Source organism: Hyaena hyaena, unplaced genomic scaffold (genome assembly GCF_003009895.1).
Source record: "Hyaena hyaena isolate Hyena2069 unplaced genomic scaffold, ASM300989v1 scaffold_32, whole genome shotgun sequence".
Lineage (NCBI taxonomy): Eukaryota > Metazoa > Chordata > Mammalia > Carnivora > Hyaenidae > Hyaena > Hyaena hyaena.
The window spans coordinates 5,835,108-5,851,846 of record NW_024080663.1 but is presented as its reverse complement, the minus strand read 5'-3'; the positions used below and the strand labels follow the sequence as shown (position 1 = coordinate 5,851,846).

Sequence of the window (16,739 nt, the reverse complement as noted above, 5' to 3'; positions counted from 1 at the left end):
GATATTGGTAGCTACTTTATAGGATTGGATTAAATGAATTAAAACACATAATGCATTTGGAACGGTAGCCAGAACATAGTAAGCCCTCCATAAATGTTTACAGCTATTTTTATTAGTGTATGCAATAGTGGAAATAGGCTAATAACATAGATTAGGTCTGAAATGGAACCTCATAACTTTGAAATAAAACAAAGTTGTGGAAAATAATATAATCTGAATAGCTTTTTTAAAAAATTTTTTTTAATGTTTCATTTATTTCTAGGAGAGAGAGACAGCATGAGCAGGGGAGGGTCAGAGAGAGAGGGAGTCACAGACTCTGAAACAGGCTCCAGGCTCTGAGCTGGCAGTCGGCACAGAGCCCGACACGGGGCTCGAACCCATGAACCGCGAGATCATGACCTAAGCGAAAGTCGGACGCTTAACCAACTAAGCCACCCAGGCGCCCCTAACCTGAATAGCTTTTAAAAATAGTGTATAAAACACAAAGCTAGTTGATGGTAAGACTACTGCTTACTTATCAAAATCAAGGTTGAATAATGACCTAATATCATAAAACCTGTTAGTCCTAAAAAAGAGAAAGGAAAGCCAGTTATTTCTATCCTGTACTCTTGATATTTCACAATAAAATCTACAGATATTAATACATTTGGGGAATACTGTAAGAATACTTAGCCTTATTTTAAGGTCTCAGGTCAAAAGAGCTGGATTTTGTAGTGTCAACAACCATCAGTATTCAAAATTTGTGTTGGGTGGTAAGCAAAAACTACAAAATACTAATGGCGTAAGTTCCTAAATAATAGGTACCAAGGTACCTGGTAATAAATTCTGGTCTTTTCAGAGCCAAGGAAATTGAATATGTGGAATTAAATCTATTTCAAAATTATTATATGCTTTTCAATTTCTTAGTTTTAATTTCTAATACAGTAAATAGTAACAGATACAGCCCACATAAACAAAAATCTTCAGGATCCTCAATAATTAACAGTGTAAGAGGTCTTAAGAATCCCTACTATGGTTTTTCTTAAAAATCACTGCAAAACATTCCAATAGCTGTTAACATAAATGTTTTATCAACTTGAAATTCTTTTCATCCTATAAGGAAGTCTTTATAAACAGATACTGAAGTTGTTTCAAATCAAACTACTAAAAAACAGCAATTGAGTTATTTAGTAATAAATTTTAGAAGTATCTCAAATTACCCTATAAATAATTTCAATTTCTTGTAGTTGAACACATTTCTGAAGCCTATAAATCAACAGAAATGAACATGACAGCTACTTTTTAGAAATGTTAATTATAAGAATTCATAAACTTTCCTAAGTAGATGAGTTAACTACTAGAACATCAGTATGTCCTGATAATACTTCAAATGGGACTTAATAATTTAGCAAGCCTTAACTGTGTATTATAGGTGGTAAAAAAAAAATCCATTTTTACCAAATGTTCTTTTCCTTTATAATAGACTAAAACTATCTCTATTTTTATGAAGCAAAAAGCCTCTTAAACTGAAAATGTAACTTTTTAAAAAGGGTTTAAGGAATTTAAGCAGATTTTTCACCAAAAGTAAATACTCTTCTCACTCCACACCCTCTTCTTCCCCCAAAACAGTGGCAGTAATGAGCACAGAAAATGAAGTTAGTAACTGTTCTTCCCTAATACAAAGAAAGGTCTAAGTGGCTGATTGGTATGACAGAAAATAACAGATTTAGGGGGGCCTGGCTGACTCAGTCAGTAGAGCATGCAACTCTTGATCTCAGGATTTTCCATGTTGGGTGTGGTGCCTACTCCAAAAAAAAAAAGAATGGATTTAGATCAAGTAACCTGGGTTCCAAAGCTTGATCTTCCACTTCCCTGAAATAACCACATGCAACTTTTAGTTTCTCTGATCCCTGATTCATCATCCATAGAACAGAATTAATAAGAACACCTGTTCTAGCTACTTTCTGTTGTTGTGAATATCAAATAAATGAACAAAAACAAAACTGCTTTACTGACTTAATATACATAAATAGCTATTATTTCTATTTCACCTGTAGGCCAAACTAAATACCTTTTGACAATAGATTCGTCTCACACAGAATTACATTCAACAACAAATACACTTATAGCAAGGTCCTACAATATTTTGGATAATGGAAAAGAGACATTAAAATTTAAGTTTCAATTTCATTTTATACATAAAGTCTAAATTAGTGAATTAAAGTGAACTGGAAATAAAGTTATTATTAAGGATATATTTTATAAAAATATTTCTATTTTTGTATTGAATTTAGTCATATAAAGGAATACAAGATCATTTTTAAGTTTCATAGTGCCCACATTGTAAATGCAATGAAATTTATACTACAAAGACATTCAATATTCAATTATTATGACATTTGGCCAAAACCTTAATACTAGTTATCTAGAAGAGTAAAACTCCTATATCCCAATGTTTGCTTGTTTATCTACCATCTCTGTAATATGGTAATCTGAATTTTAATTTATTGTTTTGCTCATTTGTGCCATTTATTTTCTGCCTCATTCAGCTTATCAAGTGAAAACAGATTAGCTAGCTCCATTTTTTGGTTCTCATGTAGTAACACAATACCACGGTGTTTATATTGCAAACACTTCATGGAAATGCTTAAGTAAATAAGTGGAAAAACTGTGGTCTTTTCCTTGATTTAAAAAAAAAACCCTGACAATAATTTTTAAAACTAGTCTTGTTAATTCAGCTTAACCTCTCTGGGAAAGCAATGAAAAGGAGGAAAATAAGTTTCAGAACTTATCACTAGGAAACTCCCCTTTTTTGCTGTAATGACTTTTGAATTTACAGGATAAAACCAAAGCCTGAACAGCAGCTTTCTTTATCTAGCCACTTGGGGCTTATAAAATAAAGAGCTGACATTTTAAAACACTTATTCCAAGAGCTTTACATATATGAACTCTAATCTTCACACCACCTCAGTGATGTGGGTACTATCTTTTCCTTTCAACAGATGAAGAACCTGAGGCACTGAGAAGGTAAGTAACTTGCTCAAGGTTATATATAACCAGCAAGTGTCAGAATGAGGATTCCACCTCAGAGTCCCACCTCTAGAATTTGTGCTCTCGATCACTAGGATACAGTAACATGTTTAAAGAAGTTATAGCTTAATGACTGGTACTCTGTAGTCTGTGATTTAACAGGCTTTAACTTCTAATCAAATATGCCAGTTACGGGGCGCCTGGGTGGCTTAGTCGGTTAAGCGTCCGGCTTTCGCTTAGGTCATGATCTCGCTGTTCGTGGGTTCGAGCCCCGCGTCGGGCTCTGTGCTGACTGCCAGCTCAGAGCCTGGAGCCTATTTCAGAGTCTGTGTCTCCCTCTCTCTCTGACCCTCCCCTGCTCACACTGTCTCTCTCTCTCTCTCCTAGAAATAAATAAAAAATATTAAAAAAAAAAACCAAATATGCCAGTTACTATTAAAAGCGGTATTAAATTATACAAACCATTCTAGGCAAATGCAAAAAAAAAACAGTCTCCTAAGAGCTGGCACATGTGTCATAAATGAGCTACCTATATTGCACTCTTCATACCTCAAAGGTTCACTTCTAAGTCAAAACCTATCAACATTTACCTGAACTTCTCCTAAGTGATATCCATTAGAATTCACTTCTGGAGAGGTTTCCTTCTAAAAGAGCACAGGAGGACATATCTGAAACTAGCAACCTAATGTTTCCAATATTTCACAAAATTTCTGGCACAATATAGAGGATGAAAATTAAATAATAAATATTAAGTTAAATATAAATATTCATCAATGGTGAAATTATCACTCATTGATATTGGTTTAAAGATTTATACATTCTCCTATATATTCACCTGGGGAAAACTTAATCAACAGGACAGGATCTCAATTAAAACTTTGAAAATTTATGCAAAATTTCCCTGTCATAACTGAATGTATTACTTACTGGCATTAAGTTTTTTAAAGTTTATTTATTTTGAGAAACAGAAAGAGAGAGAGAGAGAGAGAGAGAGAGAGAGAGAGCGAGCGAGCAGGGGAGGGGCAGAGAGAGAGGGAGGGAGAGAATCCCAAGCAGGCTCCACGCTATCAGAGCCCAAAGCAGGGCCTGAACTCATGAACTCTGAGATCATGACCTGAGCCAAAATCAAGAATCAGATGCTTAACCCACTGAGCCACGCAGGTGCCCCAGAATTAAATTTTTTATCTAACTTTCTCTATTCAAGAAAGTTTGCTTTAAATTAACTTTAAGAGTTAACATACCTCTTGTGACTATAGTTCTGCCAAATTCAGGACCTACACAGAATTCATCAGAAGCTATCACTTATAAGATTCAGTTATGTTTTTATAAAATAAAAGTGACACATCCTTAAATTAGAAAGCCTTTTATTAAAACAAGATAACTTTATTCGAAACTGATAATAAAGTTTTATCTCCCTTCCTAGCCTATTTAAAGAACAAAACAGGGTGACTCAGTCAGTTAATCATCTGATTCTTGATCTCGACTCAGGTCATGACTCACGGTTCATAAGTTCAAGACCTCCAATGGGCTCTGCACTGACAGAGGGGAGCCTACTTGTGATTCTCTCTGCCCCTCCTCTGCTTGCTCTCTCTCTCTCTCAGAAATAAACATCTGAAAAAAACAAAAGACAAAACAAAACAGAGGCACCACTTTCACAACAGTAAACTTTTATTAAAATCCATTCTTAAAATAATGTTATATAATAAAAAAGATATAAGAAGCTTTAGACGAACTACTGATTTTCCTTCAAATATATTTTACAGTGGCAATGGACACTTCTAAGCACTGGGTACAGAAAAATTAAGTAATTTGCACTATTCTTTCTAATCCAATTAAAAACCCTTACACCTTTCAAATTCACTGTTGAGCCTCCTTGAATGGTGTTCTACCTGGAAATGAGGAGGCATGTCACAGAGTTTAAGATTATCATATGAACTAGAACAACATTTATGAATCTTTTCTTTGGAATTCAGGACACATTATTCCTTAAGGGGACAGCAGTGGACTTGAAGTGGTTTATACAGCACATACGTTAATCTGCAGTGTTATATTTAAACACAGAGAGTATATGTATAAGAGAGTGCCTTCAGCATTTTAAATATAAAATGTAAAATTTGGCCCTGTAATTATTCATACTGCACCTTGATGACACTGGATAGAAATCTAAAACTTTAAATTCCACATCTGCTACTTACACAAGACTATAGGGTAACTTCCTCCTGGAAATAAACAGTGGTCAGAGAAGCAACAAACTGTAACAGTCATCCTATCAAAGCATGTGTTTTCACAGTCCTCTGATGTCCCACATTAAACTCTCGATTTTTATTTGTAAATAAAAAGAGCAGAGACAAACTGCATACCTATGCATTACCACAGAGCTCTCTGGTAGACGCTTATTTCTCTCATCAGTTCCTCAACAACTATGGCGTTATGAGCTTCACATTCTCACTTAGGAAATTTTCACAAATACCACACATAAGAGAGTTATCATAAAACTCACACATTAAAAAAATCCTATAGGGGCACGTGGGTGCCCTCAGTCAGTTAAGTGTCCGACTCTTGGTTTCAGCTCAGGTCATGATCTCAAGGTTCGTGAGTTTAAGCCTTGCATTGGGCTCTGTTCTGACAGCATGGAGCCTGCTTGGGATTCTCTCTCTTTCTCTCTCTCTCTCTCTCCCCCTCTCTCTGCTACTCCCCTACTTGTACTGTGCCTCTGTCTCTCTCAAAATAAATACACTTAAAAGAACTTAATAAAAATTAAAAAATCCTGTAGGCTGGTGCGAGGCAGACATCCTCTAAAATGCATTATGTAGTTTGAAAACACATACTTAGCTGTCTTCTCCAGCTCTGAATTCTTTAATATTCAGAACAATGTAGAATCTCCAACTCCAATCAAATTTTGGGAATCACAGAATTATAAAACTGATAGCATCTGGTATAGCATCTTATTCTTAAATCATTAAATGACTTAAACCATATTCCAAAACTAATCAGTAGCAGAACAAGGCCTAGAACCTCGAAAATGTGATTCTCTTTCCAGAGCTCTTTCTGCCATCCATTACTACCAATTTTATCAGTTTGTATGAACTGGCTGGAAACTGATCTGCTGGTTCAAATTGTAGAAGGACATGAAAGCTATATACTTCAAAAGCAACTTAAAAGGATTCCAAATAGACTCTAAGAGTTCCGATTTCTACATAAAATTTTCTTAAATTTGTTCTGATAACTGTTTCTAGGTTTCTTTTAATGCTATAGAAATAAAAAATATTTATAGTTTAAGAATTTATCTGACTATTCTTGAGATTGATAAAGATCAAATGTCTCTGCCAGCACCATCTAACAGAAATTTGATATGATGTAAATATTTGTATCTTCACTGTCCAAGATGATAGCCACTAGCCACATGTGGCTAATAAGCCCTTGAAAGGTGGGTACTGCAACTGAGGAGCTGAATTTATTTTAATTAAATTTAAATAGCCACATGTCTAGAGATTACCATATTGGATAGTGTAGGTCTAGATAATCCCCACTAAAAACAGAACTGGTTGATGATATAATGAAGAAATAATGAAGACTGAGTGGTATTTTTAAAGTACCTGCCATGTGAAGCAGTTGAGATGTCATGGAAAGAACACACCATTTTGCATTTATAAGCTCCAGATTGCAAATGAAATTACTATATACCAGCAATGAGAAGTTGATGAAATCATACAACCTAAGTTATACATACAACTCATCTGTGAAATGGAGCTAAAAGTACCTGCCTTTGGGGGGTGCCTGGCAGGTACTTTGCTCAGTCCATTGAGCATCAGACTCTTGATTTCATCTCTTATCATGATCTCATGGTTTTTAGGACTGAGTCCTGCCTGGGGCTCCGCTCTCATAGTGCAAAGCTTGCTAGGGATTCTCTATCTCCCTCTTTGCCCTCCCCCACTCATGCATGCTTGCTTGCGCGCGCCCGCGCGTGCTCCCTCTCTCTCTCTCTCTCTCAAATAAACATTTAAAAAGTATTAAAAATAGGGGCGCCTGGATGGCTCAATCGATTAAGCGTCCTACTTCGGCTCAGGTCATAATCTCACAGTTTGTGGGTTTGAGCCCCGCGTCGAGCTCTGTACTGACAGCCAGCTCAGAGCCTGGAGCCTGCTTCGGAGTCTGTGTCTCCCTCTCTCTCTCTGACCTTCCCCTGCTCACACTGCCTCTCTCTCTCTCTCAGAAATAAAGAAAAACATTAAAAAAATTTTTTTAAATTAAAAAAATACAGTAACAAGTTGGATAATAAGGCGGATATTAAACAGGGATTGTGCACAGACCGGTTTAACTGTGATAGAAGATTCATAAAAGGAGTTATAGAAGATGTGACTGGAATGATAAACACTTTAAGAAATAATTAAAATATTTTAAATAAAATGGAGGATTCTGACCAAAGGTTCCCAAGCTTTCTTGTTTCATGGTACCCTAATCTATCAATTTTTTCTCTGTGGTCCTAGACTGTGCTCTCTCTCTGACCCTCCCCTGCTCACACTTTCTCTGTCTCACTCTCAGAAATAAATAAAAAAACGTTAAAAAATTTTTGTTTTAAATATTAAAAATAAAATTCCCTGTGACTTAATAAGATACAAATCACTGTTTAAAAAAAAAAGTACCTGCTTTTGTAAAACTCTGTGATTTAATGCTATTTGTATGTAAAAGTACTCTGTAGAATGTAAAGCACCATATATAATTACATTTCATTTCTATAACTAGTTTGAGGAAAGGAAAATGTGGCTATAAACCAATCATAAAACTATTAACCCAAGCCTAGCCTCAAAAATATGAACACGTGAAGCAACAGTTAAATGATTTTGCATATCACTGACTCACTACAGGTAACGTATATAAAGAAAATGGTATTCAGATTAAACCAAAAAGTGATTTAACTGTATACCTACATTCTATATTCTTAAAAGCTAACTTTTCAGGGGCACCGAGTGGCTCAGTTGGTTAAGCACTCTGACTCTTGATCTTGGCTCAGGTCATGATCTCGCAGTTCATGGGTTCAAGTCCCACATTGGGCTCTGCACTGATGGTGAGGAGCCTGCTTGGGATTCTGTCTCTCCTCTCTGTCCCTCCCCCGTGCGTGTGTCTCCCTCTCTCTCTCCCTCTCTGTCTCAAAATAAATAAATAAACATTAAAAATTTTTTTAATAAAGCTAACTTTTCAGCAATTTTAACAGTCAACTGACATGAATTAAAGGGTAATAATGCCAAAAATTTGGCATCCTTCCTCTTAAGGAGGCAAAAGACAAAATATTGACAAGGCCACTGACAAGGCTCCCTCACCTCAAAAGGAAAACAGTGAAACAGCTCTTTTCTGTCTGGTCAGTTTACAACTGTGGTGGCATAAAGAACGGGAGAAGTCCAGGGAAATTTCTCAATACACAGCAGACAAAAGCATGGCCCATGTCTAGCCTATAGGTATATGATAATACCATCTTAAATAATTACAGAATTTTCAATGTTTTATCTGCTTTCCTGAAGATTATATCTTGTGTGACTCATGTAATAATTCTATTAAAGAAGAGTCGGATACTTTAACAAGCTAGAAATCATGATCAAAATTAGACAAGCATATTATGTAGCATTCTTATTATATATAAAGAGGTGAATTTATATTTTTATATATAGTCCCTTGTTTAAGAAAAACAAACAAAAAAATTTCTATCAACTCAAAATTAGTATATTTCTGGATTTTGATAACAGTGATCCAAATACAGAAAATAAATTCTTGTTAAATCCAAGATTTATTTTGAGATAGCACATACATATCCTCTTAACTCTGACTGAAGAACCAAACATTAAAATCAATCCAAGGTAAATAATGAAAATTCTCTGGCCACAGCTTACTAATGAGGGTTGGTTATCCAAAGGATGGTACTTACATATTAAAAATTAATTATCAGCCATAAATGGCAAGCTTTTTTATTATTAGCAATAAGGTCGAGTATTTAAATTGTGAAGTACTGGCTTTCTTATTAAAGAGATAGTATCTTTACAAAATTTTAATATTAAATGTCCATGAAACTGTATTTCCATATGCATCCTTTCATCTCAAGGGTTAGCCTCCTTTTGCCATCTTACTTATTATAAATTTTTCTCTTTTTTCACTTAGAATCAACTTTCAATCCTCTTCTTTCCTAGTCTCTGAATTGTCTATTAACAAATTAAAACTCACATAAACAATGAAGTTAAAGAGTTGTGCAACTTGTTTTAAATTACTATCATTTTAAATTTGTGAGACAAGGGATAAACATGCAAGATCAGGATTTTTAAATGATATTAATCTCCTGAGAAACACAAATAAAAACAAATAAAAATCATAACTGAAAATCTTATTTATATTAATGAACACTTACTTAAATTGATACATTAAAGAAAATCATACTTCACCCTAAATTGAGGTAAATGATTTGTCAACCAAGACATCATTTTAAACTTCACTTCCAAAATTAACCCAGTTAATGAACTTAACATCAAAAAGAATGACTCTTACTATATGAAACTTCAAAACAAATTTAAAACAATTAACCCAATTAAGAATAAGCCTTTATTAAAAGCTATGCTTCTTTAAATAAATGGCAGATAGTGTCATTTTGGGAGAAATTTGTTCCCAGTATAATGCTTCACAATAAATGAAAACCTTATTACCATTTAATCAAACATAATTACACTTGAAAATCAAGTTATTAAAATGCACAGGAAGGCAACTTCATTTTATAATAATATATATAGTCTCAAAAACATGACTTATGCGATTGCAAAGAAAATTCAAATACTAAAATTTTGAGGCTACAATTCAAGTCCAGTTATTATGGGCATTTCAAATTGAAAATTAGGTTAGAAATAAACTCTTAAAAGCAGCATAATTGTACTAAAAGCATCTTTAGTACAAGATATGATTTTATATTTCTAGAACATATATCAGAAAATGAATATTTAACATATATACAAAAAATATTTATTAAACTCATGTCTATGAACCCCAAGGAGGTCTCATATAAATAAAACTAGAATCTTCATTTTCTACATCCAGATCTACCATTATGAATATGGAAATGAATTTACAATTTATCACAAAAGAATAGGGGCTGTTATCTTTTTTATCACTACCATCAAATATGAATATAAAACAGGCATTAAAAGTTAAAAGATTTAGGGGCTAAGATCAAGTTGGGGAATGTAGATGTGTGTATCTCTTTAGGAAAATCCAGTCTTGTGCTTCATTGTCCGTTTCTAACTAGGCAGAGAATAAATTTTGTGACCACCCCTTAATTCTAAAATAGTTTATACATGAGAGGGGCGCCTGGGTGGCTCAGTCGGTTAAGCCTCTGACTTCGGCTCAGGTCATGATCTCGTGGTTCGGGAGTTTGAGCCCCGCTTCAGGCTCTGTGCTGACAGATTCTGTGTCTTCCTCTCTCTCTGTCCCTCCCTTGCTTGCACCCTGTCTCTCTCTCTCAAAAATAAACATTGAAAAAAAATTTTAAATAGGTTATATAGAATAGCAAACCAGAATTAAGTATGATTTTTGAGGAAAAAAATTCACCCAAATGCAGACATTCTAGATTAAGTTTTAGGAACAATATAGGAAACTAAATCTAGGCATAAGTATCAAAAATGTAAATTATAAACATTAGTTTGCTTTTTATAGACCAATCAATGCACTATGCTACCATCAATAAGAGGTTAAAATTCCAATGATCCAAAATTATTCCATGTCAAATGGGCCCAACTGCTAAGAAGCAAAGACTGAGTTTTGTTTTTTGTATTCTTATTTCCTCACACCTACCAACGTTTCTAATATGTATTATACTATATGTGATAATAAAATAGTTTACATCGTAACATCGAACATCAAATGCCAAACATCTGTGGGGGGAAAAGCCATTAAGTAACTAAAGCAGAATACCCTGTTGCTACCACTGTGTAAGCATTTACCTGAAGCTAGGCTGGCATTTAAAATTTTACCAACTATCCAGTAAGAATGCCAAGAGAAAACAGTTGACAAACCTGAAAGAATAGCTTCTTTCAAATATAGTAACATATGCGAGAACTTCCTGATATCATTCACCAACTCCTTGATGTAATCCGGATCAAAAATGGAATTGGAACTTATAGACTTGAGCCCCATTTCAGGAGTTGTAACATCAGTAGAGAGTTGGCCTGATGACAAAACACGTTTTTTCTTTGTCTTTTTCTGTTTGTGAGCAATCATCCTTTCACAGAGCAGTCACAAAAACTGAATTCCTTAAGCAGAAGGGAGAAAAAATAAAAGAGAGAAACACAAATACTACATCAACCAGGGGAAACATTATATTAGGTTTTCACAAATAGCCCATAGCCCACCTCAGTATTTTTTTAAGAACACTGTACTACTGATGGCAGCAGCTTCCATTTATTAAGTGCCAGTAATCTTGACAACTCTATGATGTGCAAGCTACTATTCTCTTCATTTCACGAATAAGCAACCTGAGCATTGTAGGTTAAATAATTTGTCTCAGCTCTCAGCTAAAATATGATGAACTGGTACTTAAAACCCAGATCTGCCTTGTTGCCAAAATCCATTCTCTTAATAACTTCCTCTTAACTTCTAGGGAACAGAATTTTTTTAATTGCAAAAGTTGTTCTGAAATGTCATTTGCTAGAAGAACATATTCTACCACCATGACATCAGCTTCAAAAATAAAGATGCAGTATGAGCTCTGAAAAAAGAAAAGACCTGTTTTCAAAATCCCCTCCCCATCACTTACTATGTGTGTCCTGTTAATCATCTCTTAATTTTGGTATGCTTATTAATAAAATGGGAATAACATTCTAACAACACATACCTTGTGAGATTATGGGAAGCATTAAAAGAGACAATGGTATAGAAGTGTACAACACATAAAAGAAGTTCAATTATAGTTAGTTTTCAATAATAACACTTACACACACACACACACACACACACACTTGAGGTTATAAATTTTCAGCAAGAACATTTTTTTGTTGAAAACAAGTTCTAAGGGTGTCCACTAATCTGATACACCCTAATAGGTTGAACAAATGAATTTCGGTGCAATGTTTTTGTTAATTTCAGGATGGTATAGTAAAAACACAATCTTTTGAAATGAGAAAGATTTAGACTCGACTTCTAGATGAATCCTTTCTAAACATGTGACCTGTACAATTTGCTTACAGGCTGTGTGAGAATTAAAAGGGGACACAAAATTAAAAGACTTCTGGAACTCAAGAAAATCTTAGCTTATTTCTGCTTCATCCTCACATTTTATCTTTCCAGAACTGAAAGTCCTAATTTTGTTTACATTTCTTAAAATCAAAAAGGAAATTACTGGAGAAATTAAGTTAGCTCAAGCATATCATTAAGGCATTTTACAAATATTTCATCTGTAATATTTTGATGCTTTCAGAATGGTAGAATTACTAAGGACTTCCGTGAAATTTACAGTGGGAAGTTTTATGTAATATTCACTTCCAGGTCATGTTGATTTATTTTACTCTTTCCTATACCTCACTTAACTCTCTAGATTTTCTCTAGAGAGTTTTTTCATCTATAGTATCTTTAATCTATCTACTTCTATCTGTACTATTATAGTAGGTGAATTTTGTGAATGTTTCTAGGTGGTATGTGTGTTGGAATGCATAAAACATAAAACAGATTCTAACTAAGGAACCAGGTGATATACTCAGATGTTTACTATTCTGTCCCATTTCATTTTTTAAATGCTGGTTGCAGCCCATCAAATTGGTTTTACACTCATAATGGGTCATGGCCCTACGACCTAAAAAACACTGACTATTTGACTTGGGGTCCTGTCTATATACAGTTCCATTTGCCTGGGGTACTCCTTCCCCTTTGTTTACTCATTCTGACCTCAGCTCAAAGATCATTTCCTCAAAGAAATCTTCTTGGACCACCACTGCCCCTGTAAATACCACCACCAAACTACAGTAGAATCTCCTCTTAGATGCATGCTAGCATCTTATACTTTTCATCACTGCACTTATCAAAGTTCAAATAGACTATTCATATTTTCTTAGTTAGACTATAATCTCAAGGGATCAAGGATTCAGTTTGCTAACCAGGTGTTCTCTGCTCACAGCACACTGCTTGGCACAGGAGGGATGAACTGCTCAAAACTATCTGCAGAAAAAACGAATTTGCAGAGTGAATACTGACTGGGCTTATAAATTTGTAACGTTGCAACTAATATTTACAGAAACAAAAACAGTTAATTTTTTATTACTGCAGTGTTTTAAATGGAAAATATATATGATTTCTTAAAAATCTGTCTTTAAAAAAGTATATTTCAAAAAAGAAAAAAACAAGTATATAAAGGCAATAAAGGCAAGATTACACAAAACTGGAATCAAAGTTGGACTTCTATTCTTGTTTCCCTACTGTTGACTATTAAATAAGGTTTCCCCATCTCTCTTAGCTTTTAAGGCTCCTTTATTAAATATTTTTGTTAATCTCAAATTATTTCTGAGAAGGTGATTTCTACATTTAAGCTAGTTCCAACTTATCTAACAGTAATCCTTGAATGTGTAAATAATTTCTAACATGAGCCTTGAACAATTTTTTTAGTACAATGATTATATATAAGTCTTCCCATCAACAATAAAAACAAAACAGTACCTTGTGTGGGCAGCTTTTACAAATCACTAATTGAGAAGACTATTCCTAACATCACTTTCGCAGTTGACTTATTAAAGTCACTCTGATTAATTCTGACAGCTTTTAGTTTAGTAAAAAAAAGGTAAAAACATGGTTATTAAAGACATACATCATAAGTTTCGAATAAAACACCTCAGTTATCTAAGCAATTCACCTATTTCATCATCTTCACATGTCAAATTAGTAACCCAAAGTTGTAAAAAGTGTTTCAAAAACGCTTAAACATTTTTACTCAAGACTAAGAAAATCTATAAGCAAACAAAATGGGGGATGGTGGGGAGAGAAGGAACTAAAAAGAGTTATACTCCACCTCTGGTCAGCAGTATGGTGAGTAATGTACTAACTCTGTTATATACACTTTACTATTCTTCACATTTCAAACTGAACAAGAAAGGAAATATGAACAAAATTTATTCAACTTTTCATAAAACTGAACTATGATAGTGAAAAAATTTGGAAGATACACACTTTCCAAGATCATACTACTTTCCCACGTCCCAAAATGAATACCCTCTAGTTGGTGGTAACGTAAAATGTAGTTACTAACATAAGATACTGCAACAGGCAATTTAATTAAGTGAGGTAATAATATAAAGAGCACTTAACACTGTGCCTGGTTCATCACAGAGACTCAAGAACTGTTAGCCATTATGACTAGCTGTGCTTTACTGTGGCAGATTGTGCGTTTTTTTTTTTTTAACATACTTAAGTAATGAACAAGATGTGGCTTTACCACAATATATCTATAGATTGCGAGCAAGAAATATAGCACTGGAAACACTTCCAGACACTTAACTGACTTGTGGAAACCTACTAAATGGCTTCCAAGTGAAGTTTGAACTATGTAAACAGACTGTTGAGCAAAGTATTTGTGAAACTCTAATTCTCATGCCTCTCTTCGAACTTCAAACCATCAACATTTAAAACATGTTTTAACCATTTAGCAAAGAACTTTGTAGCAAACAAAATATTGCTATGTAAAACTACTTTCTCTGTATGTTGTAAACTCTAAGCAATATGTGCATTAAAAATGTGAACACAAACTTCCCAGTACCCTGGAATGTGACTTTCCCAAGACCTGAGTAGCCTCTATTAATCAAATGTCCTATGCCCCATATACATCCTCCCTAAAACACATCATTACAGAAGTGTTTTCATTTTAGGCACTAGGCTGTTTAATAGAAGTATAAAACTGCCGCAAATATCTACTTACTAGCTCCCATCTTACTATTCCTATGTCAGGAAAAATTGCCAGATATTTCAGAAATCTGCTATTTCAGCACAATTTCTGATTTGGTAAGGATCTACTTAAAGACGCCTTTTAAAAATTAGAAAAATTCATTCTGGAGGTCTTTGATTATATTTTTGTAAAGCACTCCCCAGAAAAGCAGCATATGGCCATGTCAAAAGGTTTCATCATTAATATGCAAATAACTGTAATTTCTAAAGAAAGGCATGCAATACACATATACTTCATTCCTGTGCAGTTAGAACCTAGCACGTTTAAAAAAGAGGAAGCTGCCCAACCTCCCACGCCTCCAGAATGTCTAGCATTCCTGGCAGGCATGGCTCTCTCTTGACCAGCCAAAACTACTCAATGCCAAAGAGCCCGCTCCCCATCGTCATATTTAAATACAGAGCGGGGAAATGGAGCAACTAAAAAGGGCAGCGGACATGGATAGCGACGGACAAGAGACGCCTTCACGGAGACGGCTGGAGACAGGGGAAGGGGTGCTCAGCTCCTGCCTTTAGCAGCTAACAGTCCTGCCCTCCCAAATGGTGTGAGGCCAATTCCTTCTTGAGAAGGAGGGTAGAAAAAGATTAACACGGAGACACAAGGCTCGTCCGTCAGTCACTAGGGCTCTTTAGCTCACCCACCAAGAATAAAACAAGTCACGCCCAAAGCGACAGTCAAGCCCAAAACAACGGAATTGGGAAAAATCATTGATACTGAGGCCTCAGAAGGACAGAGCCCTCCTCAGCCCAAAACACCAAGACGAGAACAATGCACCACGGAAATCCTAAAATGTCTCGGGAATGGGACCCAGCTGAAGTGAGGACTGCTGTCAGGACAGGTGGGAGCAGGCCGGGTCAGAGCCAAGACCAGACTCTTAGCGGTCAAGAGTACATACTCTAGAGCAGTTGGGTTTAAACCCACACTCTGATAATTACTAGCCTGTGTGCTCCAGCAGGTTAAGCTCATTTTCTCCGCATAAAAAAATGACTTAAACAATCACGGACCTGTCGCGAGCTTAAAGAAGTTAAAATGTGGAGCACTCTTAACAGTACGTGCACGGTGGGACGGGCTATGTGTCTGCTTTAATTTTAATCGTCCTCTGCTCTGGACCAACGCTCCTGCCGCGCCCGGCGCCCCGTTCGCCCCGTTGGACCCCTCCGGGAGGACAGGAGCACGGAGGACATGCGCCCGGTCTCCCGCGCAGCGCTCAGCCGCCTCAGCTCCGGGCAGCCGCGTGGGCCGCCCACATCCTGGACGGCAACTGACCAGCAGCACCGCGGACGACCCTCAGCCCGGAGCCCCGGCCGCCGCCGCCCCACACTCACCGTGGCGCTCCATCCCGCGTCCCGGACGCGGACGCCCGCCCAACACTCACGGCCGCCGCCGCCGCCTCCGCCGAGGGCTGGAGCTCGCCGCCCCCATCCCCCACGGCCCGCGGACTCCCGGCCAAGCCGCCGCCGCCGCCGCCCCAGCAGCTACGGCCACCACCGCGCTGCCCCGCCCCCAGGCCTCGCGCCTCCCGCCCGGCCGCGGCCCGCCCCCTGGAGTCCAGCCCATTGGCCCGCGGCCCGGGGGGCGGGGCTCCGGCGCCCCGCAGCAGGTGGGGGGCGGCTGCCAGCTCAAGCACGCGGGGTGCGGGCTGTCAGCTGCGCCCCAGCCGGCAGTCTGTCCCCAACACTGCAGGACGTGTTAGCCACCCTGTGCGGCTTGCAGCACGACAGGCGAACCTCAGGCACAAATCACCTGATTACTAGATCTGGTTAAAAGGAGTTTATCAGAGGAG

The 16,739-nt window shown here is 36.7% G+C and overlaps 1 protein-coding gene across 1 annotated transcript in view; it reads right to left on the bottom strand.

Annotated features, from left to right (window-relative positions):
• ARHGAP29 (Rho GTPase activating protein 29) overlaps window positions 1-16,354 on the bottom strand; it is a 66,687-nt gene extending 50,333 nt beyond the window's left edge. Inside the window, exons 1-2 of the mRNA XM_039228469.1 lie at window positions 16,282-16,354; window positions 11,052-11,288 (exon numbers count right to left, since the gene is read on the bottom strand). Coding sequence (XP_039084400.1) covers window positions 11,052-11,256 — 205 coding nt within the window. The 5' untranslated portion in view covers window positions 11,257-11,288; window positions 16,282-16,354. The remainder of the gene's footprint in view (window positions 1-11,051; window positions 11,289-16,281) is intronic.
• Window positions 16,355-16,739: the final 385 nt, after the last annotated feature.